The sequence below is a fragment of the Alosa sapidissima genome, chromosome 9, assembly GCF_018492685.1.
Source record: "Alosa sapidissima isolate fAloSap1 chromosome 9, fAloSap1.pri, whole genome shotgun sequence".
NCBI classification, from domain to species: Eukaryota; Metazoa; Chordata; class Actinopteri; order Clupeiformes; family Clupeidae; genus Alosa; species Alosa sapidissima.
Window position 1 is genome coordinate 22123702 of NC_055965.1, and position 27165 is coordinate 22150866.

The 27165-nt window shown below is 41.1% G+C and overlaps 1 protein-coding gene across 1 annotated transcript; it reads left to right on the forward strand.

Annotated features, from left to right (window-relative positions):
* Positions 1-5468: 5468 nt before the first annotated feature.
* LOC121718049 (dynamin-2-like) lies at positions 5469-25807 on the forward strand. Its single transcript, XM_042102861.1, has 21 exons — positions 5469-5714; positions 10841-10914; positions 11279-11428; positions 11554-11757; positions 13195-13293; positions 13508-13668; positions 14466-14611; positions 16164-16290; positions 16932-16999; positions 17491-17629; positions 18210-18296; positions 18417-18487; positions 19052-19103; positions 19171-19185; positions 19482-19595; positions 20635-20744; positions 20881-20992; positions 21180-21347; positions 22484-22710; positions 25150-25374; positions 25494-25807. Exons 1-21 carry the CDS (start codon positions 5569-5571, stop codon positions 25561-25563), a joined length of 2565 nt encoding a protein of 854 aa, XP_041958795.1. The 5' UTR covers positions 5469-5568; the 3' UTR covers positions 25564-25807.
* Positions 25808-27165: the final 1358 nt, after the last annotated feature.

Below are 27165 nucleotides of genomic sequence, written 5' to 3' on the forward strand. Positions count from 1 at the left end.
TTTTTTATAAATTATAAAGTTAGAAATAGTAAGAAATGCTGCTAATTGTATGCTGTTGAACTTAGGCTACAGTATATGGAGCATTGTCACTTTAAGGTCGCTCATGCTCTTCTAAGATATAAGGCTAATCCATGATGCCACAATATTAACAATATGCATAATATGAAGTTGTTACAAACAGTTATAAGTTTCATATATTAAAAGGGGATATCAACAATGACCTGGAACCTGCCAGGCTATCTCTCTCTCTCTCTCTCTGGTGCGCACTCAAGATGCGTTACCCAATTAATTAGAGTAAGTAACGTTCAAGTTAGATGCTGTTGCATGCATGATCATCCTTGCATGCAACTCGAAGTTGGTGCATTTTCACATCATAAACTAGCCTGGAAAATCCAGACCATGATAATCTAGAAAGATTAAGGGTCTGGCAAAGAACAATGTAATGGCCCAAGTCGAGGGGCGGCAACAAGCATGCATTTAAAAATCTCACTGCACGCGATAACACTAGACCATGTTTACTCTGAAAGATTTTGGACTTTGACGCGATCAGATAACACTACGACCAATGCAAGGCAATGCAAATTACAATAAGATTGTAATTACAATAACTAATAAGATTTTGTCTTTTAATTTGGATTTTATTATGCTGGCGGCTAATCACACAATTTTAACGTAGTTTGAAAGGGACAGGATTCAGGAATGGGGTACTAAGACAGGCCCCTCTTATGTCTGACTCACCTCATGTTACCCCCTGCATTATAGACTGGCTTTTGACAGAAATTACGTTTTGTGCCAATATGTACAAACACTAGGCCTACTACAGCCTTTAATTGGTGAATGGAGGTGCAAATTCCTTTCTTTGGTTATTGTCCGTGATTCACATTAACTGTAGGCTATCACCGCCATTGCATCATAAACGTTTTTTTCCAACTTATGTGCCGTCGCTAGCCTGGAAAACCGAGACCCTGGTTCTAGAGAGGATCTGGCCACGAATAATGTAATGGCCCAACTCCAGGGGCGGCACCAAGCATGCATTTGAAAATGTCACTGCACGCAATTGGATAACACTAGACCAATGTTTACTCTGACTAATTCCGGACTTCAACGCAATTGGATAATATGACAACCAATGTTTACTGACTGATTCCGGACTTCCGTTGCAGCGCTGTCATCATCTGTTTAGCTCTCCTCTGGCCCGCCTATATCAGATACACCGATGTGATTGGTTCCCCGCGATGCAAGGGGCAAAAGTAACATGCATCATTACTCATTGCCAGTGTCTCTTGCAGAATTTCCAGGGTATGCTGTTGCCACATTTGATTCCTACGTTTTGCCTGCATGGATGCGCGATTGATTGATTGGTGCACATCTAAATAATATGCAAGATCCAACAACCATTTCTAAGAGGCCTATAAACTGTAATTTCAACTAGCATAAGAATAGGCTTCAATATGGAAAATGTTTCAAAGTTCCCTTTGAGTCTGATCGGCTCCAAAAATGTATGGGATTTCCTGTGCTACACCTTTCCAACAAGTTTTGTGAAAATTATACCGGTAGCTTTCAGCGATGTTGACAACCCTACCTCACCACAGTAGGGTGAAGTAAATGGAAGCTTTTGATAGTGCACGCCACTAATGAAAAACTAGGGTGACCAGATAGATATACTTTATTGATCCCTAGGGAAATTCAAGGTCACAGTAGCATACAGACAACACACACAAACATTCAATAACAGCAGAAAAAGTAATTAAAAGTATATAATATAAAAAACACAATTAAGCAATAAGGACTGTAGAAGATAAAGAATATACTAAATATACAAAATACAAATTATACTAAATGAAACTTAAACAAAATCAATTCTAAAATAGTGGGTGAATAATTAATCAGGTGCGCTTGCAATGACTGAAGCAGGGACTGAGCCTGTGGTTCTCAGTGCCGTGCATAAGGTAAGATGTGCTCTTTGAGACCTTAAAAAAACATGTTTACAGCGAAATTGCATTGCGTTTCTCTCTGTCGTTCACGAATTACAACCCCAAATCAGAAAAAGAAAAGTTGGGACGTTCTGTAAAATGCAAATAAAAACAGAATGTGATAATATACAAGTCTCGTAAACCCATATTTATCAGCAAAAAGGACATAAACAACATATCAAATGTTGAAAATGAAAATTTTGACTATTTCATGGAAAGTATATGTTAATTTTGAATTTGATGCCAGCAACATGTTTCAAAAAAAGTTGGGACGGGAGCACGTTTACCACTGTGCTGCTTCACCTCTTCATTTAACACAATTCTGTAAATGTTTAGGAACTGAGGAGACCATTTGCTACAGTTTTGATAATGAAATGTTGTCCCATTACTTCCCGATATAGGATTTCAGTTGCTCAACAGTATGGGGTATTCTTAGTCATGCTTTCCATTCCATTATGCACCAAATTTGACAAATCTGGACTGCAGACAGGCCATCTTAGCACCTGGACTCTTCCTCTTTGGAGAAATATTATTTAAATATGTGCAGAATTCATTTTGGTATTGTTTTCCTGAATTATTCAAGGTCGTCCCTGGAAAAGACATTGCCTGGATGGTATATGTTGCTCAAAACCTGTATACATCATTCAGAATTGATTGTGCTTTGCCAAATGTGCAAGATACCCATGCTGTAGGCATTAATGCTCCTCCACACCGTCATAGATGTTGGGTTTCGAACTGAGCGCTAAAACAAGTTGGATAGGTTGGATACTTGGATAGGCCCTCTCCTCTTTAGCCCAGATGAGTCCATGATTTCCAAAAAGAATGGCAAACTTTGATTGGTCTTAAACAAGCTCAGGCCCAGATAAGAGAGTGGTATCTACTGTATCATGTCTCAATACAATTTTAGGTGTTACAATTTTGGCTGCAGTTTTTGAATTGAGTATCAAACTGGGCACATAGACAATGGTTATCAGAGATTATTTCTCCTGTTTGCAAAGATTTCTCTGGATTCTCTGAATGTTTTAATAATATTATGTCCTGTAGATTATGAACTCCCTAAATACGTCACAATTTCATGTTGAGAAGCATTAAAATGGCATTGTTTCATCATTTGTGCACACAGAGTGATGAATACCCCTACATCTTTACTTCTAAGAGACCCTGCCTCTCTGGGATGCTCTTTTTCATACCCAATCATGTTGCTAGTTGCCCTAATAAGTTGTGAAACAACTTCCTTTTGTTTTCTTTATCATTGCACAACTTTTCCAGCATTTTGTTACCCCCGTCCCAATTTTCTTTTAAACATGTTGCTGATATCATTCAAAATTAACATATATTTTCCATGAAATAGTCAAATTTGTCATTTTCAACATTTGATATATTCTGTGTGTCCCTTTTGCAATTAAATATGAGTTTAAGATTATTTGCAGATTATTACATACTGATTTTATTCACATTTTACACAACGTCCCAACTTTTTCTGTTTTGGGGTTGTAGTTCTCAAGACAGTATAGGCTACCTATTTTAAGTATGATGTGATCATGCTTGTAATAATAATAATAATATATAATACAAAATACTTTCTATAGTTATTTTTGTAAGGTGTTACTCAGTTAAGTGAGGTGAAACCTGACTAAGAGAAGACTGACTAGACTTGCACAATGATCCTCTCTTAAACCATCTCTGACTGGATGTGAAAGTTGCAGAATACTATAGTAGATTACCAAAGCAGATTACAGATTAGGAAATGTCACACCCGCCCTTCCTCTCCTGTAGCATTTTATAATTTGATCAGTGCTCGTTTTAAGTTGAACTAGGGTAGTGCTTAGCTACTACAAACTACTGTTAACTTATGTGATCATTCAATAATCAAACTATCATCAAACAATATTCAAACCTAAACAATTGCACCCTAGACTAAGCTATGATCCTTTTTAATCATATAAATTAGTCCTTTGAGGCCTAGGCTATTTTCAGTGTAATTTTACTAAGCTCTTTGGTCATTGTAAGGGTTATTATGCTAGGCTATATCAAAGATCCTTTAGAACACAAGATAATTCTGTGAATCGTTTCGCTTTATCAACCGTCTCTGGCTATATCGTGTTCAAGACAGTATAGGCTACCCATATCTGCGAAGTATGATGTGATCATACTTATGTCAGCCTATATGTCAAGGAAAAATACTTGTGATCATGCTTGTAATAATAATATATAATACAAGATACTTTCTCTAGTTATTTTTTGTAGCACAAAGTATTTTTCCTTGACATATAGGCTGACATAAGTATGATCACATCAGACTTTTGCAGATATGGGTATACTGGCACCGACAATCAAAAAATCCAGTGGAAACTAGATGGCAGAAGTGTCTAGGCCATTCGGCCCACCATTTTTTTCTACTTCGCCACCTACAGATGTTATGATATTTCGAAACGCCATGTTATTTCCCATAGACATTCGACGCCCGGAAGTTGGGTGGACACGGCTGTTTGTTGAGGTGGGACTTATTCCGGAGAGGTCTATTTCAGTCTTTTGTAACGAGAATGTTTCCCAGATAATTAGCATCACTTTTAAAATCATGTCATATTATATAATTACAGTATATCCTGGCCATGGATGCATTAATCATTGCATCTTTTTTTGAAAAAATGTCAGGTAAAAAGCAATTAAGCATCCTCTCATCCACCCTGAGAGGAAAGCCCCCTAAAAGGTCCAGGTCAGTGGAGGCTCAGAGGTGGTGAAAAGGGTAGGCCCATTATTGAATTGTCAGTGCCATGTGTCAAATCTTTTCTTCTGCAAATCTGAGCAATTCTAATGTGCCCCATTTTGACTTAGAGGGCATTGCTCCTAGACACTTTAGCCGATAATCAAATGCCTGATCTCTTTGGAAAGCTGAGACACTGTAGTTACTGTATTGGGAAACAATTAGAATAACTGTGTGATGTACTGACACAGAGTTACAGAGGCTAGAATATTCTTTTCTTTTTCTACCGGACAAGCATCTCTGAACTGACCCTATTTCAGCCCTCTAGGACTTGACTTGATATGACTTGAGTCCTAGCATCAGGTCTTGTGAAGCTGTGTGTAAAAGAAGATCAATATAGAATGACAATATGAGTAGTTTAGACAATTATTTCCCAGCTCATGCATTTTGTAAAATGCTCTATGAAAACTCCCCATAGGACTTTTGGTTATCCAAAATGCATACTGACAATCAAATGCTCACAGCATATGAACCTCTTAAAAGCATAATATTGGCCTCAAATGAAAGGCAACACTCTGAACTAAATAGGGAATAATTACAAAAAATTGCAAATCTTTACAATTTCTATTTCAATTAAATTGGTGTGTATAAGATGGACTATACATCTGCACAATTAATATTGTTGACGGGGAATGCCACTCTTGCCTGTCCTCAAAACTTGAAAACCCTGTCTTACCAAGAAAAAAAGGGGGCTTTTGAGTCTACGGTTGAAGAGAGGCAGGAAGGAGGTAAGGAAGTGGTTGTACTAGGTGTGAATGACTACGACCAAACTCTTACGATAGCCTACAAGGCCTTTCTAGCTCTACTGAGAAACTTAGTCCAATCAAACTAATGGAGGATCTCATTCTCCTCGTCAATAAACTTCAACATGCCTTAAGCTCAGCCGGACAGGGTTGCAACTTGGACTTGTCGCAGATTGCTGTGGTCGGTGGACAGAGCGCAGGCAAAAGCTCTGTGTTGGAGAACTTCGTCGGAAGGTAATTCAGCATCATCTCTAAAGACTTTTATGCTGTTCTTTTAGTCTTTTCCCTTAAACTCTGAGACAAAGTGAAATTTCTGTATTTAACGTTAGGGTCAACCATGCCAAGTTTACGACTGGCTTGCTTGGGTGACAGCAGATTTCCTGTTTGTGTCATTAAGCACATTCAGCCTAGTTGTGAACATGTGTGAGAAGTATCTCTTAGAAGGTGTAGACACACATACACTCATGCTGTTTTCTTTCTTTCATTCAATTTTTTTGCTGTTTATTAATCTATTTGATCGTTTGTAGAACAGTTTAGGTGACTGTGGGTTGCCTCATGCACTATTTCTGAAAACATCATCATAAACCACAAGCCACAGATGTTCTACTTTAGTAGTGTAGGTACAGATTCTCACGTCCATGCATGCACTTTACATTTCTTTCAGCTATTTTTTACTTACTTGATTGTTTGTTGACAGACTTACTTATTGTAGACCTATAGCCTACTATATATTTAATTTAATTTATTGTGCTTATAGAGCGCCAAAACATTACACATGTATCATGGCGCTTTACAGAATGTAGGCAATCAGAGAAAAAGGAAAGAAAGAAAGGAAGAAAAGAAAAGAAAGAGAGAGGCCCATGGGTAACAGGGGCGAGGAAAAACTCCCTAGAATTGGAGATACATATAGGAAGAAACCTCGAGCAGATCCACGACTCAAGGGCCTGACCCATCTGCCTAGGGTCAATACAGGACAGTAAGTGTATACATGACAAATGCATATGATAGTCAGGTGTAGAGAATAAGACATGGTGTTAAAAAGCACTTGAGCTGAAAGTTACAAGAGGTGGGGTGATTACGTATCTGGTTTGATAATTCATTAATCCTGATTTAGTGACAGAAAGTTCAAATAGTCCAGCGTTGGATTTGTCCAGGGGAAGGGAGTTGTCAAGGGGCATGTGGTGGGTCGGCAGACAAGCCAGGGATCCGGGCAGAATTGTCATAGGCAGGTGGTGGGTCGCTAGGCTGTACGGGCCAGGAATCCAGATAGGGGGACAATAGGGCAGTCGAGGATGGGACTTCAGGTGAGATGGGTGAGAGGAGGGCCAACACATGGATAGTTGATGACTGGTGATATACCTCACAAGTGAGGTAGAGTAAGGGGGAAGAAAGAGAGATGTAGAGTGGGTTAGTATTACTGAAAATCCAAATGGTTAATGCCAATAAGTAATTAGTGGTACTATATATTGTTACTGTATATCATAATGAGAATAGGCAAGAGAGGGAGAGTTGAGAGAGAGAGAAGGGGAGAGAGGAGGGGGGAGGGTTGTACGGCGTGACACATGAAAAGTCCATGACAGCACTATGCTATAGCAGCATAACTAAGGCATGGTGAGGGGTAGTCGGCACCAGCTCAGGTATGGTCAGTGAACACCATCGCACGCGCGACTGGGGTGCCAGTCACACGAGGACTCAGCAGGGTGGTCCATTCCAAAAAATCCCTGAGGTGGGTGAAGTTCCACACCACACCATACCTAACCACTAGCAATATTTTGAAGTCAATGCGACTTTTAACAGGCAGCCAGTGTAGAGATGCCAGGATCTGATTGGTTGTTAATCTTATCTCTAATTGTTTCAATTTTGTCATTGAAAAAGTTCATGAAGTCATTACTGTTTAGGCAAATAGGGATAAATTCGGTTACTTCGGTGTGGCTCTTCGTGAGGCGGGAGATTGTGGTAGGAAAGGAAATCAGAAAATTCCTCTAAGAATTCAGTGTAGGGGCCAGGGGGTCTGTACAATGTGACTACAGTTACAGGCTGATTAGTTTTCCAGTCTGGCAGTAAAAAATTGAGGACTAGAACTTCAAAAGATTTAAACTTGTGTGTGAGCTTGGGAGATGTGAGAAGACTAGATTGATAGATTGTAGCTACTCCACCTCCCCTGCCAGTGTGACGTGGTACATGGTAATTCAAATGGGAGGGAGGTGTAGACTCATTTAATGGAAGGTATTCGTCTGGTTTAAGCCAGGTTTCAGTAAGGCACATCTATACGATTGTCAGTAATAATTTCATTAACCAAGGCAGTTTTATTTGACAGTGATCGAATATTAAGTAAAGCAAGTGTAAGTTGCGTTTTTGGAGGAATTTGCTTAACCGAAGAAGTTTTTATCATAATAAGATTGCTACGAATAATTCCCCTAGTGGGTCGAGTAAGAGTTGACAGTCTTGGTACAGACACCCTCTCTATTTGGCCTTGTATGCCCTGTATACCTGGGTGACTGTTAGGACGGCAGAGATCTGTGTAAGACATTATCTCTGCTTCCTGGATCTCTGGTTCGTCAGGAACTAGCCTCGGTTAGGTGACGGTCTATGTTCCTTGAGAGGAGGGCAGTACCCTCCCATGTGGGATGGATACCGTCTCTTTTCAACAGTCCAGGTTTCCCCCAGAAGGAGCTAAAGTTATCTATGAAGCCCACATTGTTATTGGCACACCACTTTGACAGCCATCGGTTGAGGTCCGAAATTCTGCTGAGCATTTAATCACCTCTTTTAATAGGTATGGGTCCAGAGAAAGTTATAGAGTCAGACATCTGTTGCGCGAACCTGCACACGGAGATAAAGTTTTGTTACTATATAAATAAGTGGACATTGAGATTTACCTACCACTGCACTTCTCTCTTTTATGAGAGACTGTAACCTTCAATTTCAAAAAGAATACATCAAAATAAAGATGACTCGTGTGAGTCCAGTTTAAATGATCTGGACATGAAGTGAATTGCTGTTTCCTGGTGATTTAACAGTCACACAACGGCACAGGTGTGCAAGGACAAATGATTTCAAAAAAGCAACTATACATAGGCCTAGGCCTAATATGACCACTGTACTGTATATACGAGTGAGTGAAAGAGCATGATTTAGAGGAGTATTCCGGCCATTTTTCACATAGATCTCTGTTTTTTAATCATGCCCACAGAGTGTAGCACCTCAACTGCCTGGCTCTAGCTGTTAGCTAGGTAGCGATTTTGTTTTATACCGACAGTACTCAGTGACCTCGAGAAACAGAGATCTATGTGAAGAGCTGCCAGAGTTCTCTTTTAGATCAATCAAAGGCAGTCAGGTGATGACAGACCCTCTCTTTATGATCATTCTGTAAAGAAAGTGAAAAACAATTCCTGCATCCACATGCTACAATCATCTTTGTCTACAAACAAATTTGGGCCTAGATTGAGTAGGGTCTCCTGATGGTAATATTTAGTAGTATCTGTACCAGTGTGTGTGTTTGTATTATGGTGCATTCATGAGCAACTGGGAAGTGGGAGAATTCTAGGTTCAAGGGGGTATGCCATGCCTGAACTGGGGACTTCTCACTTTGAAAAGGAAGCTTTTGCAAGACCTCCCAGAACATTTTCACATCACTCGATATGATGAACGATAAAACATTAGTCTCTAATTAGGCAAATTAGTCACTTCCTTCTTTATTTATGTTATGGCTACTCATAAGTGCAGGCGCTAGCTAGCCTAGCAACATCGCCAGTTTGTTGATGTCAAGTGAACGCTCTTAATTTGGAAGCCTTGGGCTGCCTTCACACTTGGTCCGTTTAACTGGACCGAACCCGAGTGCAATTATTCCCCCCCTTAGCCCTGATCCAGCTGGTCTCCATTCACATTACATTTTTGTTTGCGCACCTAGGTCCGTTTATATCATAAACACTAGCTTCTATTTACCAATACCACTAACGTTGCAATAACGGCAATTTATTTCCTGGTTTCCTGGTCTCAGGTCCGCACCTGAATTTGGTATACTGCATTCACATTATTAGAGTTAACCAAACCAACGATCCAAACAAACTCGGGTCTAGAGCAAAGGGTCAAATGTGAATGTCCCAGCTAACACATAATGTTGCAGCGAAGTTATCTTCTGACCACAGCCTTGCGGCGTTGCAGCAACGTTGTACAGATAAATGTTGTCATTTGGTACCGCAAGTAACGTGGCAGTGACTAACGGAACACAACTGTGTGTAGGAGCCGATAGTTATAGTTATTGGCTCCTACACACAGTTGTGTTCCGTCAACGCATGCCAGTGGGTGTTCCCGACGGTAGCTATGCAAATGACTTGAAGTATAACCATAATTTGATTGGTTGGTGCCATCCCTCGATTGGCTTGATTGGCCGGTGCCGTCTGTCGGTGCAGCAACAGCTGAACTTCTCAACCATGGAGGTAGTTCTCAACGCGAGCGACGGGAGAAACGCAACGCAACGGACCCACAATTCAGTTCGGCAACAGATGACGTGAGCCCATGTAAAGTCAATGGGATGTGTCTCCAGCAACGCAACGCACGCAGCTGTGTGTAGGAGCCGTATCTGCGACGTTGTGCCATGGTACTCGCAAAAGTTGCCATATAGTTCATGATTAAAGTTGCCACAACGTCACGACCTGGTAGCCTGATAACATAGCCGGTTTGTACCGTGGATAACGTTACCCCAATTTTGTGCAATCACTTGCAAAAGTTTTCAATTGGTGCCATCTCTACTGAAAAAAAAAAAACCCAGCTAGAAACCAGCTTTTGCTGGTAGCTGGCTTTAGCTGGTCTTTGCTGGTTTTCTTCCAGCAACTGTTTTCCATAGATGAAGTGACGTGTCCAGCCCAGGCTTCTTGATGCACATTAAATGTTTAAGTCATGAATCATATGAGTCCACTAGGGACAAAAACAAGACTTTATAAGCACAAAAAGTGACGCTGTAGCAACACAATCGACATCGCCAGAAAGATGTAGCCAGCACGTCCAGGCGATTCATAAATGTACGTACAGTAATCACCACGTTATCCAACGTTGCGGTGACCAATGCGCTATGTGCTCACCACAGCATGTTAGATGGGGTGCCCTTGAGTTCAAAAGTGGGAACCTTCCCATTTCCAGCTGCAGTGTGTGTGTGTGTGTGTTTGTATTACTGATCCAGTACATTGTATGTGTACATATGATCAATATTCTGTGTGTTATACACTTGTGTGTCTGTGTAACTGTACAACTAGATGTATTTACTGAGGCTAACACCAATATTCTGTGAGTGATACACGTGTGTTTAACACGGTTGAGGAATCCTCATGTTCTCCACTCTGATCTGTCCTCATCTCCATCAGGGACTTTCTTCCACGAGGCTCAGGGATCGTCACCCGCAGACCTTTGGTCCTTCAGCTGGTCAACAACATAGCAGGTAAAACACACACGTTTTATTTATTTATATATAGATCTAAAGCAGGTATTGACTTCATTTGAAAGAGAGAATGTATGAGCAGTGTACATGAATAGTTAATAAGTCACATCAAAGGGAAACACCATAATCCCAGCAACCCTACAAACACAATCCCATCCCACTCCTACCCTATAGGTAAAGGAATCTGTGTCTAGGTTTTTTTCTGTCTGTTATGTAAACTTTATGTCTGTAGTCTTTCCTCTATCCATCCACCCTTCTATCCATAGAAGGAAATCTGTGCTCTGTCTGTCCACAGTTTATATATCTATATATCTGTGTCTGTCCAGTGCTTATACACTATATCCATCCGTCTGTGTCTGTCCAGAGTATGCCGAGTTCCTGCACTGTAAGGACAAGAAGTTTGTGGACTTTGATGAAGTCCGTCGGGAGATTGAGGTTGAGACGGACCGGATCACTGGTTCCAATAAGGGAATCTCCCCCATACCCATCAACCTTCGAGTCTACTCACCCAACGGTAATACATACACACACACACACACACACTTTCTCTCTATCCTTATCATGGTGGCATAACAACACAGGCACACACACACACATACTCTAACCTGCGTCTCCATCTGCCTCTCTCTCCATCACTAGTCTTGAACTTGACCTTGATTGACCTTCCGGGCATGACAAAGGTTGCTGTGGGAGACCAGCCAGCAAACATTGTGGACCAGATCAGGGACATTGTTCTTCAGTTCATCAGAAGAGAAAACTGTCTCATCCTGGCTGTGACGCCAGCTAACACTGACCTGGCCAACTCAGATGCCCTCAAGATCGCCAAAGAGGTCGACCCACAGGGTGAGTGTGTGCGTACCAGAGTTTCCGCTAGAAAAAAATGGTGCCGGTCAAAGTGACCGGCAGAGGTTTCGTTTTCCAGACATTTTGATGATATGCCGGTCAAATATCCTATTATTGCTTCCTAATTAGTCAAGTTGATGAAAACAGGAGACAGGCTATATAGCTTAAAGAATGACATAATCAGGCTGAATAGAATGCAACATGTTCATTAGCCTAACTTACGTAAACATGCCTAACAAGATCTAGCCAGTATGTATGTTTTCATGGAACGCAAGAGTCCGCTTCGTTCATTTTTTTTAAAAAGGCTACGTTGTTTGTTTCTGCTACCCACGTTATCTCCAGTGGTTCCACTGTTTAACTTGCACAGATGCGCACACACAAGAATGAGCGCTCACACCACTACCCCCTAAGGCTATGCCTCTTTATTTGATAACAATACATTAAGAAATGTTTCCTATTCTGGGAAATGTTTAGTTTCTTTTTCTTTCGGTCCGTGGTTCAATGATACCGTTTAATTGTGCCGGAAATTATCCAGACCAGCAATCTCCTCGTCGAGGAGGCCCTAACCCTGCAGATCATAGATAGAGAAAGCATAGGCCTACTGTATGCTTTGGGTACAGAACACAGTTGCATGTCCAGTGTACACAGAGAATGACAGTGTCTTGGAGTGGCCGCAACCAGCTGCAACTCCACTTCCAACGTCATGATTCCGACAGATACGCCCGACACTTCTGCTTTTTATCTGGTGGTGGTGGAGTTGACCGGACATCTGAGGCTTCAAACATTACCAATTTATCATCATCCATCGTGTCTGGCCTCTGAAAAAACTTTTAAGGCTAGTCTGCCTGGGCCTGGCCATGTTTGAACCGCCTCACTAATTTGTTCGTTGTTTAACATGGACGTTTTAAGCGTGCGCTTCCTATTTGAAATGCAGCATAGGCTATGCGTGTTGTTTAATAGCTTTCAAACGGTAGAGCCTGTGCACTTAAAAACATAGCCAGAGGACGTATTGCTTTAATATAGGCTTACATTTTAAGGCTTATTCTCAAATTCATATTGCGTTAGGGGGACGGGATTATTAGCCAATTTCAATCGGACAATTTGACCGGAGAGATTTCATTTTGTCGGACATTTCATTTTTTTTCAGGCCAATGTCCGGTAATTACCGGACAACGGAAACCCTGGTGCGTACTCTTCCAATTTAACAAACAATGCATTCCTAGGTAGACTTGGCTATAGATGGTCTCTGTGTGTGTATATATGTGTGTGCTTGTAAGGACCATGTCACTTTCAAGGGCTGGCAAGATTGTCAGGTTAGAGTGATGTGTGTGTGCTTGGCATGGACTCAAAGTGTAAACTGCTACCTGAACTAATTTGTGCTATATAGTTTTTAGAGTAATGTGTGTGTATGACCTTTGACCTTGTGCTGACCCCCAGGCCTGAGGACCATCGGCGTGATCACCAAACTGGACCTGATGGACGAGGGGACGGACGCAAGAGACATCTTTGAGAACAAGCTGCTGCCGCTGCGCAGAGGTAACACACACACACAAAGAGAGAAGCGCACACATACAGTACACATGCATACACACAGAGAAGCGCACACATATACACATGCATACACACACACACACACAGGCATTAACAAGGACAACCCTGATGTATTAGGAATGAAAACAAGCCCAGTGCAGGTTTGCAGGGGTGTTGTGGGCATAATATAATTGTCTCATTTCTTGTTTGCATCCTCCAGGTTACATTGGTGTGGTGAACCGTAGTCAGAAGGACATTGACAGCAGGAAGGACATCAGTGCTGCTCTCACCGCCGAGAGGAAGTTTTTCCTGTTGCAACCGGCATACTGCCACATGGCCGAGCGCATGGGCACCCCATACCTGCAGAAGACCCTCAACCAGGTGGGTCTCCCCTGTGTCTTCCCGTCGTCTCACCTGGTCTGGTCAGTCTCAACAGCACTTGCACTTGCATTTGTAAAGGTAGCCACCTTGTACATAGCTGTGCAGTATGTGCGTTGTGTAAAACCTCCCCCTCCCAATGCTTTGAAGGAGAACTCTGGCTGTTTTTTTTAACATTGAGCCCTGTTGCTCGTGGTCACAGCAGACTGTCGCTTGGAAAAAAAGTGAAAAAAAGTTGATGCTTCCACACAAGTTAACCTGGTAGCGGCTAATGCAGCCAAACGGCTAGAAAAGTATGCTCTGGGGACATCGCTTAAACTGTGCCTTTGTGCCTCTCAGCTGACTCAAAATGTCCAAAATGAACAGGGTCCTTAAATGACATCTCTTTGTGTGGTCAGCTAAGTAATTGTGAAGAAACTGTATAAATCCAGAGGTTGTACAGGCAGTCACATACATGTTTTCCTCGGTCGTTTCCTGTAGCCTAAAAAAGTTGAGCTCATGCCTTTTCCTACTTCCACAGAGACCAAAACAAGTTTATTTTGAAATGATGATTGAGCATTGTATTATCTATTAATATTAACTGTTGGTGCAGTCAGTGCATTGCACTGCATTTCTTCTGGTCGCCAATGGTCAACGGTCGTTGTGTCTGTTCAAATCGATTGATTACCTTCGTCTCACTCTCTGTCTTTGTCTATTATTCTGAAGTACAGTACCGTATATCTATTTTTTATTCTGTACCACATTTCTCATTCCTTTTGCTCCCTATTTTACATACAAATAACTACAGTCTCCCTCTGCAGCACCTGACAAACCACATCCGCGACACTCTGCCGACTCTGCGAAGCAAACTGCGGTCTCAGCTGCTCTCGCTGGAGAAGAAGGTAGTGGAGGACTACAAGAACTTCAAGCCCGACGACCCGCAGCACAAGATCAAGGCGTTAAACCAGTGAGTGTACACATGCACACATACATGTATGCGCACACACACAAACACACACACACATACATCCCCCATCCCACACAGGGTTTTGAAATCTCGAAACTTCCTTGTTTGGCAAACATTTTAGAGCAGCTGGTGAACAAACAGATAAAATAGTTTTTATCTACATTTAATATTTTAAATACTTATCAGTCAGGTTACAGATCGGGACACAGCACTGTGTCAGCTACCGCTAAAGTTGTAAATGACATTGTTCACACCTTAGATAACAAGATGGTCTGTGCTGCTCTTTTTGTTGATCTATCGAAAGCCTTTGATACTGTGGACCATAGGTTACTTTTAAAACGCCTTAAAATTATAGGTTTTGATGATCGGTCATGTAATTGGTTCAAGGACTATCTGATGGATAGAGTTCAAGCTGTGGTTGCGGATGGTCATCAATCACATTTCCTGAGTATTACTAAAGGTGTGCCACAGGGTTCTATTTTAGGTCCTATTTTATTTTCTCTTTTTATTAATGATTTTAGCTCTGGGATTGTTGAAAGTAAGATTCATGTATTCGCTGACGACACTATCATCTATTCAATTGCCCCTTCTGTTGAATTAGCTTTGGCAAACCTGCAATCTGATTTTAATGTTATCAAACATGCTTTTACTGACCTCACTATTACCTAATCCTAAAAAGACAAAGTATATGTTATTTTCAAGGTTGTCGTCTCCTCCTCCACGCTATTTTAACCTTAAACGGAACTCCAATTGAAAGGGTTTTAAATTATGAATATTTGGGCATTTGGATAGATAATGTGTTGTCTTTCAAGTATCACATCTCCGAACTAATTAGAAAACTGAAAGGTAAATTATCCTTTCTTTACCGGAATAGAGCTTGTTTTACTTTAAATTGTAGAAAACAACTTGTTCAGTCCACGTTCTTATCTGTTATGAATTATGGCGATGTTATCTACATGCATGCTTCCTCTTCCGCACTGAAACCCCTCAATGCAATTTATCATTCTGCACTTCGCTTCATCACTGGTGATGGGTTTAGAACTCATCACTGTATTTTATATGAAAAGGTTGGATGGCCATCATTACCTGTAAGAAGAGAGCAACATTGCATGATTTTTATTTATAAAGCTTTACTTGGTATGTTACCGCAATATTTGACTAGTTTGGTTTCCGTTAGATCTTGCAATCTGCACACTCGTTCACACAATGTCCTAACCTTGACTGTCCCTCATGTTAGAACGGAATTAGGAAAAACAGCTTTTGAATTTTATGCTGCCAAAAAATGGAATGACTTACAACATGTGCTGAAACTGGAAACTTTGGTTTCCTTGGAATGTTTTAGAAATCTTATTACCAGTGTTGTGCAGACGGTATGTGTGAACTATGACTGTTGCTTTATATTGTTGTTGTATATTGTGTATGTAATCAGGGCGTCATTGGAAAAGAGGGCTTGCTCTCAACTGACCCCCCTGAATAAATAAAGGTGAAAAAGAAGAAGGGGGCTCAGTGGACAGTCAAAGTCACACTCAACCTTTCTCTGTGCTCCCAAAAGGATGGTTCATCAGTTCACTGTGGACTTTGAGAAGCACATCGAGGGTTCAGTGGACACTGCGGAGCTTTCTGGAGGTGCTCGCATCAACCGCGTGTTCCATGATATCTTCCCCTACAAACTCTTCAAGGTACCCTATGTAGTAACATAATATAATATGCAATAATAACGTAGTGTGAGGGCATCTGATGGAGCAAGTCGTTAACAACACCAAGGTCATGGCATAGGTTGTTCAGTGGGAGTACTTTTAGGCACATTCTGTATCTGATGGTTGTTCTTTCCCTTGTACCCATACTTGTTGACTGTACATGTCATGATTTCCAAGAATCAGAATTACAAGTTTTGATTACATTTTACTTGAAGGTATCTACATAAGAGTGACATGACACTGTCATGAACGTGTCATAAACATTATAAACAAGACAGGGTCATGTCACTCTTATGTAGAAACCTTCAAGTAAAGTGTTACCGAAGTTTTAATGCTAAATTGGCCACTTCTAATTTGGAAGCATGTCAGTATATGATAAGCGCAGCACTCCTGTTAGGTGAGCTGCACTGTCTGTCACACAAGGAGATGACATGAAGATAAAAAAAATCACAGATGTGACAAGATTAACCATTGGGCCATTGACCATTGAGTTGCAAGCTGTACGATTAATTGCAGGCTTTATGATTAGCTAATTGCATTAGTTCAAATGACAATTTTGATTAAAAAATCAATTAATTGTAATGCTACGTTTTGTTCAATGCTATATTCAACACTGATCAAAGATGAAGTTTGATGAAAAGGAACTGAGAACAGAGATAATCTGTGCCATCAAGAACAGCCACGGTGTCAGGCAAGTACACTGTTCCTACTGGTACTGCTGCAGACTACCATTCTAATTTACACTTTACTAATTGTCTGTATGGGTCATTCCATGGTAAATCAACAGCTTGAGAGTATACAAGCCTATACTGTAACATGGTTGTTGGTGTTCGCCATAATGACATTGACAAAGTATGAAGCGAAACCAGGATGATGTGGGAGACTGTCTGCTGACTTCACATTGAATGACTCATATGAGAACATGAAAACTTGCAATAAAACTCACTATTTATACTCTATATTATATATATTAATATATTTTGGCCAAATTATAAGAACAATTGTTAAATCATGTCATGAGATGCTCTGTGATTCTCTGATGATAATTAATTGTGAGCAAGTTGGGTGGGTTTGGGTTTAAGAACTACCTCCTCAGACTGTTTACCAGTGTTTGTAGATGTTCACCGACAACTCACAGAAAACAGAAAACTATTGTGCCTGTGCCTGTTTGTGTTCCCTTAGGACAGGGCTGTTTATGCCTGACATGGCGTTTGAGGCCATCGTGAAAAAACAGATTGTTAAGTTGAAGGAGCCATGTCTGATGTGTATCAATCAGGTCTTTCAGGAACTGATCAACACGATCAAGCAATGCAGCTGCAAGGTACCGCTGGAACGGATGCAAGCTGCAGTGCCTCCTCCTGGCCTACTAGGGGTGGTGTGATTGATGCCCAGCAGAAGGGATATGCAATTTTAATTGCAAATAGAAATGTCAAGCTAGCAACAACTCATTAAATGTTTCCATCCTAAAAATGAAAGCTGAGTGTAATAACTTAATATTGTGCTGTGAATGTGTGCTGTGAATGTGAATGCAAACAAACAAGGCTAGAGTTAGATCAGCCTTATCCTTTGTGAGCAAGAGCTGGCAAAAGGATGTTATGATAACCGCTTAGACTCACCGCCCCTTAAAGTGGCAATGCACCAATTATCAAAACTTCATCAAAATACACACTAATAGGGCACATTATTGGCCTTTTCTTTAACTTTAGCTGTTTGTGTTATATTTTTGTCATCATCTACTGTACATGTTATATAAACGTAAGATTAATCACAATCATGACTAAAATGTCGCGCCAATGTTTGCATAGCCCTCAAAAAAATGGGTACTTGTACTTTAGGTGCCTGTGTTTATTCTTAACTGTCTATGTCTATGTGCTTGTGTGTGTGTATGTGTGTTAATCTAGTTGAAAACCTATCCTCGACTGACGGCTGAAATTGAGCAGATTGTCACGGCCCACCTTAGGGTGCGAGAGAGCAAGACCAAGGACCAGGTGTGTTTGTAGTCTTTTGTAATCTAACCTGTGGACATTGTGGTTGGCCACAAGATTGTATCATGCATTGAGAGCTTCTGCCTAATGTAAACATGGAGTCACATTACCTGTGTTAACCAGGTCTTGCTCTTGATCGACATGCAGCTCTCCTACATCAACACCAACCACGAGGACTTCATCGGATTTGCCAAGTGAGTGAGTCAGCTCAGACAGTGCCTGGTTATGACCCATAAAGACAGAATAGATAACACACAAGGACGCAGAACAAGCCAGACATACTGGAGTGCGTGAATTCATGGAATATCCAAGATATTCCATGAATTCTACTCTTCAACTTTCCAAATGATTTATGCATATACAAGTTGAGACTTGACGTGAGATTTCAGCATAGCCAATGCTCACGTTCAAATTGATGAATGCCATGCTTGCATGGAAATAAGTACACTGGTCTTACGCCTGTTTTATCTTGTTTCATAAATGAGGGACACTGTACGTAGACAAACATCTGTCTCTGCCTTGATATATTATTATTATTATTATTATTTGGCAGATCAAGTTTAGATTTGCTACAGTGTAACACTACCGTTACGTGTTGGATGTCTGTGGCCCTAGTAGAGAAACGGCATGTTGTACTCTTACACACAAGATCTGCAGAAGCATGATGTGAAGGCATTACCCCAAACCAAATATATCTGCGCAGGTTTTTAGAAGACTTATACAAGAATTATTGTTTTGTTGTTGTTGTTGTTTAATAGTGCCCACCAAAGTAACACCAATGTGAACAAGAAAAGATCCCTGCCTAACCAGGTATTTAAGACAACACAACCATCATTATCTTTCTCTTTGTGGTTCGGTGCCCTATTGTTTCTGTAAGGATATGGAACTGAAGGTGCCTAGGCCCTTTATAGACGCTTGGGCCTCTATTTCTCTAGCTTCAGTCTTTCCAATCTCAATGTCTCAGCACGTTCAGTGACATACTTTACACACTGACTCACCCACTTCAAACGCTTCTTCAACTGTGGAGTGGGTCACACAGACATGAACCTGACAGCCCTTCCCCCATTCTCAGCTTACTGTCAATGTGAAATGAAAAGGTGCAGCATCAGCCAATGAGGACATGTGGGGAAAGTTTGCGATTGGTCACTTCCGGCTCTCACTGCTGTCATCCTGCCCCTGTACTTGCAGGTGATTAGACGTGGTTGGCTGATCATCAACAACATCGGTATAATGAAGGGGGGGCCTAAGGAGTACTGGTTCATATTGACAGTGGAATCTCTGTCTTGGTACAGGGATGATGAGGTTAGTAAGCGTTTTAATCTATACTTGTGTGTGTAGGTGAGCAATGCTTCTGGGTCACTTGGGTAACCTGTGTGTAACTAACCTGCATACACTCAGAATTACCTGGATGATTTATGTGTGCCTGAAGAGCATTAGAAGATTGGGTGATAGAGCTAGACGTTTTTTTTTTATTATTATTTGTGTGAAGTGTATTTTTATGTTAGGACTGAAAGAGTAAAATATTTCTAATCAAAATTGTAATTTGAACTAATGCAACTAGCAAATTGTAAAGGCAGCAATTGACCTTGCAACTGGAATATTTTGCTAATTCCTGGAGAAAACACCGTGAACACACTATGAGAGTGAACATTTTAAAAAGGATCGTCGGCAACAGTATGATAAATGCATGGTAAAAAAAGAATCATTGGCAGCAGTACGATAAATGTATAACAAATAAAGCTAAGCAGGAGTAGTGCTGGTCTAGCCCTGTTTCACCAACCTCACAACTTCTTTCACTTTGTGAAGAGGGTCTGGGTACGCACAATTGGAAAATGGTTCATAATGGGTGTAGACATTGCGTTAACTTTAAGATAATTGGTCCAGCCTAACCAATGGGATTCTTAATGTTACTTCCTACTTTGCCTAAACTGATAATAAACGCATCAGCAGTCAGGAAACAATCTATTTACCTGTACACATTCTTCCAACAAATGTTCAATGTTTTCAGCTACTACTGTTTACTACAGCCACTTTCGTTTCACTAACGTCATCCCCTCTCATTGCTGATTGGTCCTCCACCCTAGTGGCTGAGGGAAACGTTAGTGTATTGTGAAGAGCCAGACTAGTATCTCAGTGAAATTCAAATGAGTGGAGATACTGCAGGCTGGACCAGGCTAGTGATGGTTTTGCCCAAGAAGAAATATTTCAATCAAATTTATTATATAGTGAACACTGAACTGAAACTCAACTTAAACTGAAACTGAAAAAATATATCGCAAATCAAATAACAACATCTGTATTAGATATTTTACCAAATCGTTCAGCTCTGTTTTTCTCTCAGGAGAAAGACAGGAAATGCATGCTTCCTTTGGAAAATCTAAGAATCAAGGATGTTGAGAAGAGCTTTAAGTCATCCAAACAGACATTTGCCATCTTCAACATTGAACACAGGTGTGTGTATGCATGAGAGAGGTGTGTGTTTGTGTAGGTGTGCGATTGACATCATTCTCTAGCTCACAGTGATATAGGTGAGTGAGCTAATATGTGTTTCAGTAATTTATAATGGTCTCTCCTTGTGTTTTCCGAGGAATGTGTATAAGGACCTGCGTCAGATCGAGTTGTCCTGTGACTCTCAGGATGACATAGACAGCTGGAAGGCCTCTTTTCTCAGGGCTGGGGTTTTCCCAAAGAATGACCAGGTACCAAGCTGACAGCTATACATCCATCCATCCATCCATCCATCTATCCCCATCTATCCATCCATCCATCCATTTAAATCTCCATATATCCATCCATCTTTCCCTCTCCCTCTTTGTCTCATGTGCTATTTCTGTGTGCTATATCCTGTGTTTGCGTCTGAGTGTGTCTCCTCCGCGGCTGTTTCAGGCGGACAGCAAGGAGACAAAAGAGGGCGAAAGCAGATTCTCCATTGACCCTCAGCTGGAGCGGCATGTTGAGAGCATTAGGAACTTGGTGGACTCCTACATCGTTATTATCAACAAAGCCATACGCGACCTCATGCCTAAAACTACCATGCACCTCATGATCAACAGTGTGAGTGTAGCTTTTCACCTTATTCCTCGTGCAAATTCATTCATACACACACACACACACACTTGGAGCAGTGAGTTGGGAGCCTACACTAGGAGTACACACATCCGGAGCAGTGGGCAGCCCTTAATCCGACGCCCGGGGAGCAGTTGGGGATTAGGTGCCTTGCTCAAGAGCCATGGATGTAGATGTGGGAGAGCGGTTTTAATCACTCACCCACCCACATTGAACTGGCCACCCTTCGGCCACAAGTCCGATTCCCTAACCAGTAGGCCACAGATTTGTGCTCAAACTGCCTATCCATTGCGATACATTGAGTTAGCAATTCTATAGGGATGACTGGCATCATATGTTAGGGGTCATCCTAACATTTATTTAGGATTTTGGTAACTTAAGACATTTCTGTAATACATCTATCCTATCTGAAGTTAGGAGAACACTGACTTAGAAGCGGCTGTTCTGTAATGACTTTCTAAACATAGTTACCATGGTTACCAAACAGATCAGATAGGATTTGCGAGTTAGGACGTTTCTGTAATTCGGCCCCACAGTAAGTGTTTTGGTTTGAACATTTTAGACAGTTAATAATCAGCTAATGCATTGGGTTTGGGGTAGAAATAAAGAAAGCACTTTATAAGAATATATTATGACAACTATGTATTGACATACTGTCAATGGCCAGTCCGTCTCTAAAAAATATCTCCATACAATATACTGAAGGCCATGCCGCATATCTGCCCACTCCGTAGAGGTGAATAGCCTTGGGTGGTGAAGTGTAATCTTGCCACCTGACCTCCTGATGGCATTTTTCGTTTCCTCCCAAGTTAGCCTCTGCATCCTATTCTGCTGTGTTATCCCAACGAAGCTAACTAGCCGTAACTAGGCAACCGGAATATTGAACAGAAGGCGAAAGAAAATAAATTTCGTCGAATAAGACGCTACCATCCCTGACATGTGCTCCTATGCTTCTATAAAAAGAAAAAAAAACTGGCAAATAAGCCTGTAGCTGCCATTCATTAAAACATGTGTTTGTATTGTCCTTCTATCTGTCCCTCCCCTGTGTGACCAGGCATACATTAATGAATGAAATAATACAAATAATCAGCAAAATTATATCATTCCCTCTCTCTCGTCACCAGGTGAAGGAGTTCATCCACTGCGAGCTGCTCTCCTGCCTGTACAGCTTGGGCGACCAGAGCAGTCTGATGGAGGAGTCGGCCGATCAGGCCCAGCGACGCGACGAGATGCTGCGCATGTACCACGCCCTCAAGGAGGCGCTCAAGATCATCGGGGACATCAGCACCACCACCATCTCCGTGCCCGTACCTCCACCCGTCGACGACAACTGGCTGCAGAAGGACAGCAGGTACACTCTCACATTACATACATTACATACATTACATACACATTACATACATTACATACACATTACATACATTACATACATTACATTCACATTACATACATTACATACACATTACATTCACATTACATACATTACTCTCACATTACATACATAACATACATTACTCTCACATTACATACATTACATACATAACATACACATTACTCTCACATTACATACATTACATTCACATAACATACATAACATTCACATAACATACATAACATTCACATAACATACATAACATTCACATAACATACATAACATTCACATTACATATACATTACATACACATTACATACACATTACATACACATTACATACATATTACATTCACATTACATACATTACATTCACATCAACAGCGACTGGCAATCAAGCTACAGTGCAAAAGGAGAGAAAAAGCAATATAGCTTGAATGTTACCTAAAGTCTCCTTTAAAGATGCTCTAAGCCAGTGATCCCCAAACTTTTTCTTCCGAGGGCCAGATTACTATGCCTGGCTCTAAGAGAGGGCCAGAGACTCGGAGTATATCAGTAACCATAAATAGCTTAGTGCTGTGAACAACAGCAGTCTACCTTAGTTGAATATTCCATTACATTTAATCTATAGGCTATTGCAATTTAATACCATTGTTAGCTGTGTTTATATTGCCATCATGCCATATCAGTGTAAAACGTAACTCAAATTAAATAATACTAATAAAAAGACTTTTGCATTCCCAAAAGTATATTTTATTAAAAATGTGTGAACTCTGAAAATGTTAAGTTCTCAAACTATGAGAATTTTATGAAGCGCTGAAGTGGTCTGAAATGACCACCATTCTAACTTTCACTCACCTGAACTTGTGACCTCTTTGTAGGCCTATGAACATTTGAACGAGTGAATACAAAATAGAAATAATTATCCCAGAAAGTCCCAGAAATATGACTTGAATAGAAGTTAGTTAGTTATTAACAATTAATTGATAAACTTTTACAATACTTTGAGCACTGATGCAGTCAGCATAGGCCTCTTACATTGTTTGCAGGTAGGCCTACATTTCATTCCGTTTTTGATGGCAAACGCGAAACAGCGCCAAAATAACCACCAGTGGACAAAAAGAGTATTACATGTGTACTGTTAAGACTCGCCATAGAGAATGAATGGGGGAAATTGCGGAGGTTATAGTTTGACGATGTCGTACTCCCGTGCGGGCCGGTTACTATATACGACGGACATGTTTTGGGGGACCACCCAAAATGAGGTGGCGGGCCGGTTACTATATACGACGGACATGTTTTGGGGGGCCACCCAAAATGAGGTGGCGGGCCGTAGTTTGGGGACCACTGCTCTAAGCGATGGTACGTGTTTTTTTAGACTAAAACATTTTATGTCACTTACTGCAAACATCACCTAACCAACTGCTGGCTGTCTGTGTCCTGAATACACTGTAAAAAAAACGCAATCGACAGCCCAGGCTCCAAAAACGGCAACAAAAACAACCTGGGCAAACCTAGCCGATAAAAACATAACATACTGTTCCAGCAAATCACAGACGAGATGTGCGTTTAGGAGAGTTTCAGTTGCACTGGAGCAGCACGGGAGGGAGGGGGAGGAAGTAGCGAGCTAGCTCTATGTTTTGTTTGAAAGTCAACAGAAGTGACGTTACCCAGCATCGCTTAGAGCACCTTTAACAATGCAGCTTAAATGTTAGCTACTGTAAAGTATTTTTTAGCCAATGTAGCTATGTTGAATGTTACAATACCAGGTGGTTATTATTATTGATGTAGTACACTCAATACAGATACCTCATTCTTATCTGTCTGTCTTTCTGTCTCTGTCTCTCTCTCTCTCACACACACACACACACACACACACACAGACACAGGTGGATAAAGTACACAATTTCTTCAAGTCAAAGTATATACCCACCTTGTCAAATATTACTTCAACACAAATGAAAGTACATTTTTACAGAACTACTTGCTTTTAAAAATACTTAAAAAATAAGTATTCAAAATATGTATACATTATTGTATAACAGTACCATGCCAGCACCATGCACACACACACTCACTCACACATACACACACTCACTAACTCACACACACACACTCACTCACACATACACACACTCACTCACACATACACACACTCACTCACTTAACCATCCACCTCCCTCTTATTCTGTCTCGCACACACACACAACCTATTCTTTCTCTCACTCACTCTGTCTCTCTCTCTCACTTACTTCCTCACTCACTCACTCACTCTCTGGTTTTTGACCTTTCTCTCCTTCTCTCTCTCACTCACTCTCTGTCTCTCTCTCTCTCCCTTCCTTCCTCACACTCACTCTCGTACCGGTACATACACTCTCATACACTCATTCACCCTCTCGTTTTTGATCTCTCTCCTCAGCCCCCCCTCCCAACGTCGTCCTCCACCAGCCAGTGCTGCTCCCCCCCCTGGTCGCCCCCCTGCAGTGAGGGGACCCACGCCGGGGCCCGCCCCAGAACCCCTCGCCTGCTTTCGGGGCGCCCCCCATCCCATCCCGTCCCGCCCCGGTCCTCCCCCTGCGTTTGGGAACAGCACCATGGACCCCACTCCCAGAGTCTCCTTTGTGTGGCTCCCTAGCGTACCCAGGTAAGTAACCAAGTGTTGCTTAAATATCCAGAAGGTTTGGGGGGGGGGGGTAATCTGTAGGAATTGACATGTCTGCCCCCTTCTTTGTCTAGCTGTTATCTATCTCTCTCCTTTTGTAGCAGAAGACCTCCTTCAGTTCCAAACCGGCCCACCATCATCCGTCCAGTCGATCCCTCACTGCTACACTAGTGGATATCTGGGTAACACGGAACGGAGACATTTTTTAACTTCACATCAAAACGACTGTTTGTTCTAGGTATTTTTTTTTTTTTATGTTTTGCCAATCTTATTTAAAACGATTGAGATTAATTTGTTTAAAAACAATACAAATGTTAAGAAAAAAATGAATAGGAAATAATTTGTTGAAAAATAATAGAGTATAAGTAGTATAGTATAAGTATATATACACTCTTTTGATCCCGTGAGGGAAATTTGGTCTCTGCATTTATCCCAATCCGTGAATTAGTGAAACACACTATGTGAACACACAGTGAGGTGAAGCACACACTAATCCCGGCGCAGTGAGCTGCCTGCAACAACAGCGGCGCTCGGGGAGCAGTGAGGGGTTAGGTGCTTCAGCCGTGCCTACTGGTCGGGGTTCGAACCGGCAACCCTCCGGTTACAAGTCCGAAGAGCTAACCAGTAGGCCACGGCTGCCCCTTAATAAAAACGTTAAGTCAAAGACGAAAAGGAAATAAATTCAATTACATTTTTGACAAGTGGTTAATCAAAATGTATCATCATTGACAAATGTTGTGGGTTTGTTTATTATTTTCCAATGTCTGAAATCATGATGTACAAATGTTTAAACAATCTTCGATTAAACATGATTATAAAATTGACTCAAGTGATCTCATTCTCTTTTCATACCATACTTAAAAATGTGCTAAATTTTGTTGTCATGTCTACCCAATGGAAGTCCAAAACGCTATGCTATTTTTTACTCTGACCATTTTTTTTACAGTCTCAATTAGACTAGTCTAAAATAGCTTTGTGAAACCAGCCCCCCGGTATGACATGACAAAGTGCCTCAGCCTGACACTTACAGCTAATGGCCTGTAGGGGGCACCAGATAACAAAACTATGACGGGCCTGCCGGCATCTTTGGGGAAGATTTGGGGTCTTGAATGACCCAGGATGACAATAAATTAGGCTACTATAGTTTTTTTCCCCTATTGATAGAAATTTAGGTAATAAGTCTTGTGTAAAAGAGGGCTGAGTTATGGCGATGCAATATGATGAAAATTAGTGGTTCATGTCATTATCTCATAGGGGTATTGTGAGTGAATCCTTAACAGCAACATGTAGATGTTTTTGTCTTCAGTAAAATAATGGCTTCAACTCATTTTGATGATGACTTAAAATATAAAATGGTATCTCTGCCTCTGCGTGGGATTAAATGGCAATACTTACACCAAATTGCTTTAGTAGTTTTAAAAAAAAGGTACTGACTACTGAGGTCATTTAGGTCAACTATTCAATCATTGGTCTAGAGATCATGGCAAAGTATTGATATTATATGGTTGCCCACGCAGATTATTATTATTATTTTTAGAACAACTGTTAGACCTACACCATAAATAGAGTATGGTCGCTAAGCACAAATTAGGCGACAGTCCTTAATATAAACACGCTCTGTGTCAAAGTTTCCTTCCTTGCTCACCTCCTCTTCCTGTTTCAGTGCGTACGTCACCACCACACAGGAAGTACGACTCATGAGACGAAAAGGGAGATGGCGTTTCAGCGACAGATTTAAGTTGAACAAATGAAGACATCTTTTGTCTGTTCTCA

Bases quoted from the DNA above. Each gene is read 5' to 3' on its own strand.
- LOC121718049 (XM_042102861.1), top strand. From the start codon at position 5,569: ATGGAGGATCTCATTCTCCTCGTCAATAAACTTCAACATGCCTTAAGC. The intron at 11,758-13,194 runs GTGAGTGTGTGC...GCTGACCCCCAG, and splicing joins CAAAGAGGTCGACCCACAGG to GCCTGAGGACCATCGGCGTG. The intron at 21,348-22,483 runs GTGAGTGTAGCT...TCTCGTCACCAG, and splicing joins TGCACCTCATGATCAACAGT to GTGAAGGAGTTCATCCACTG.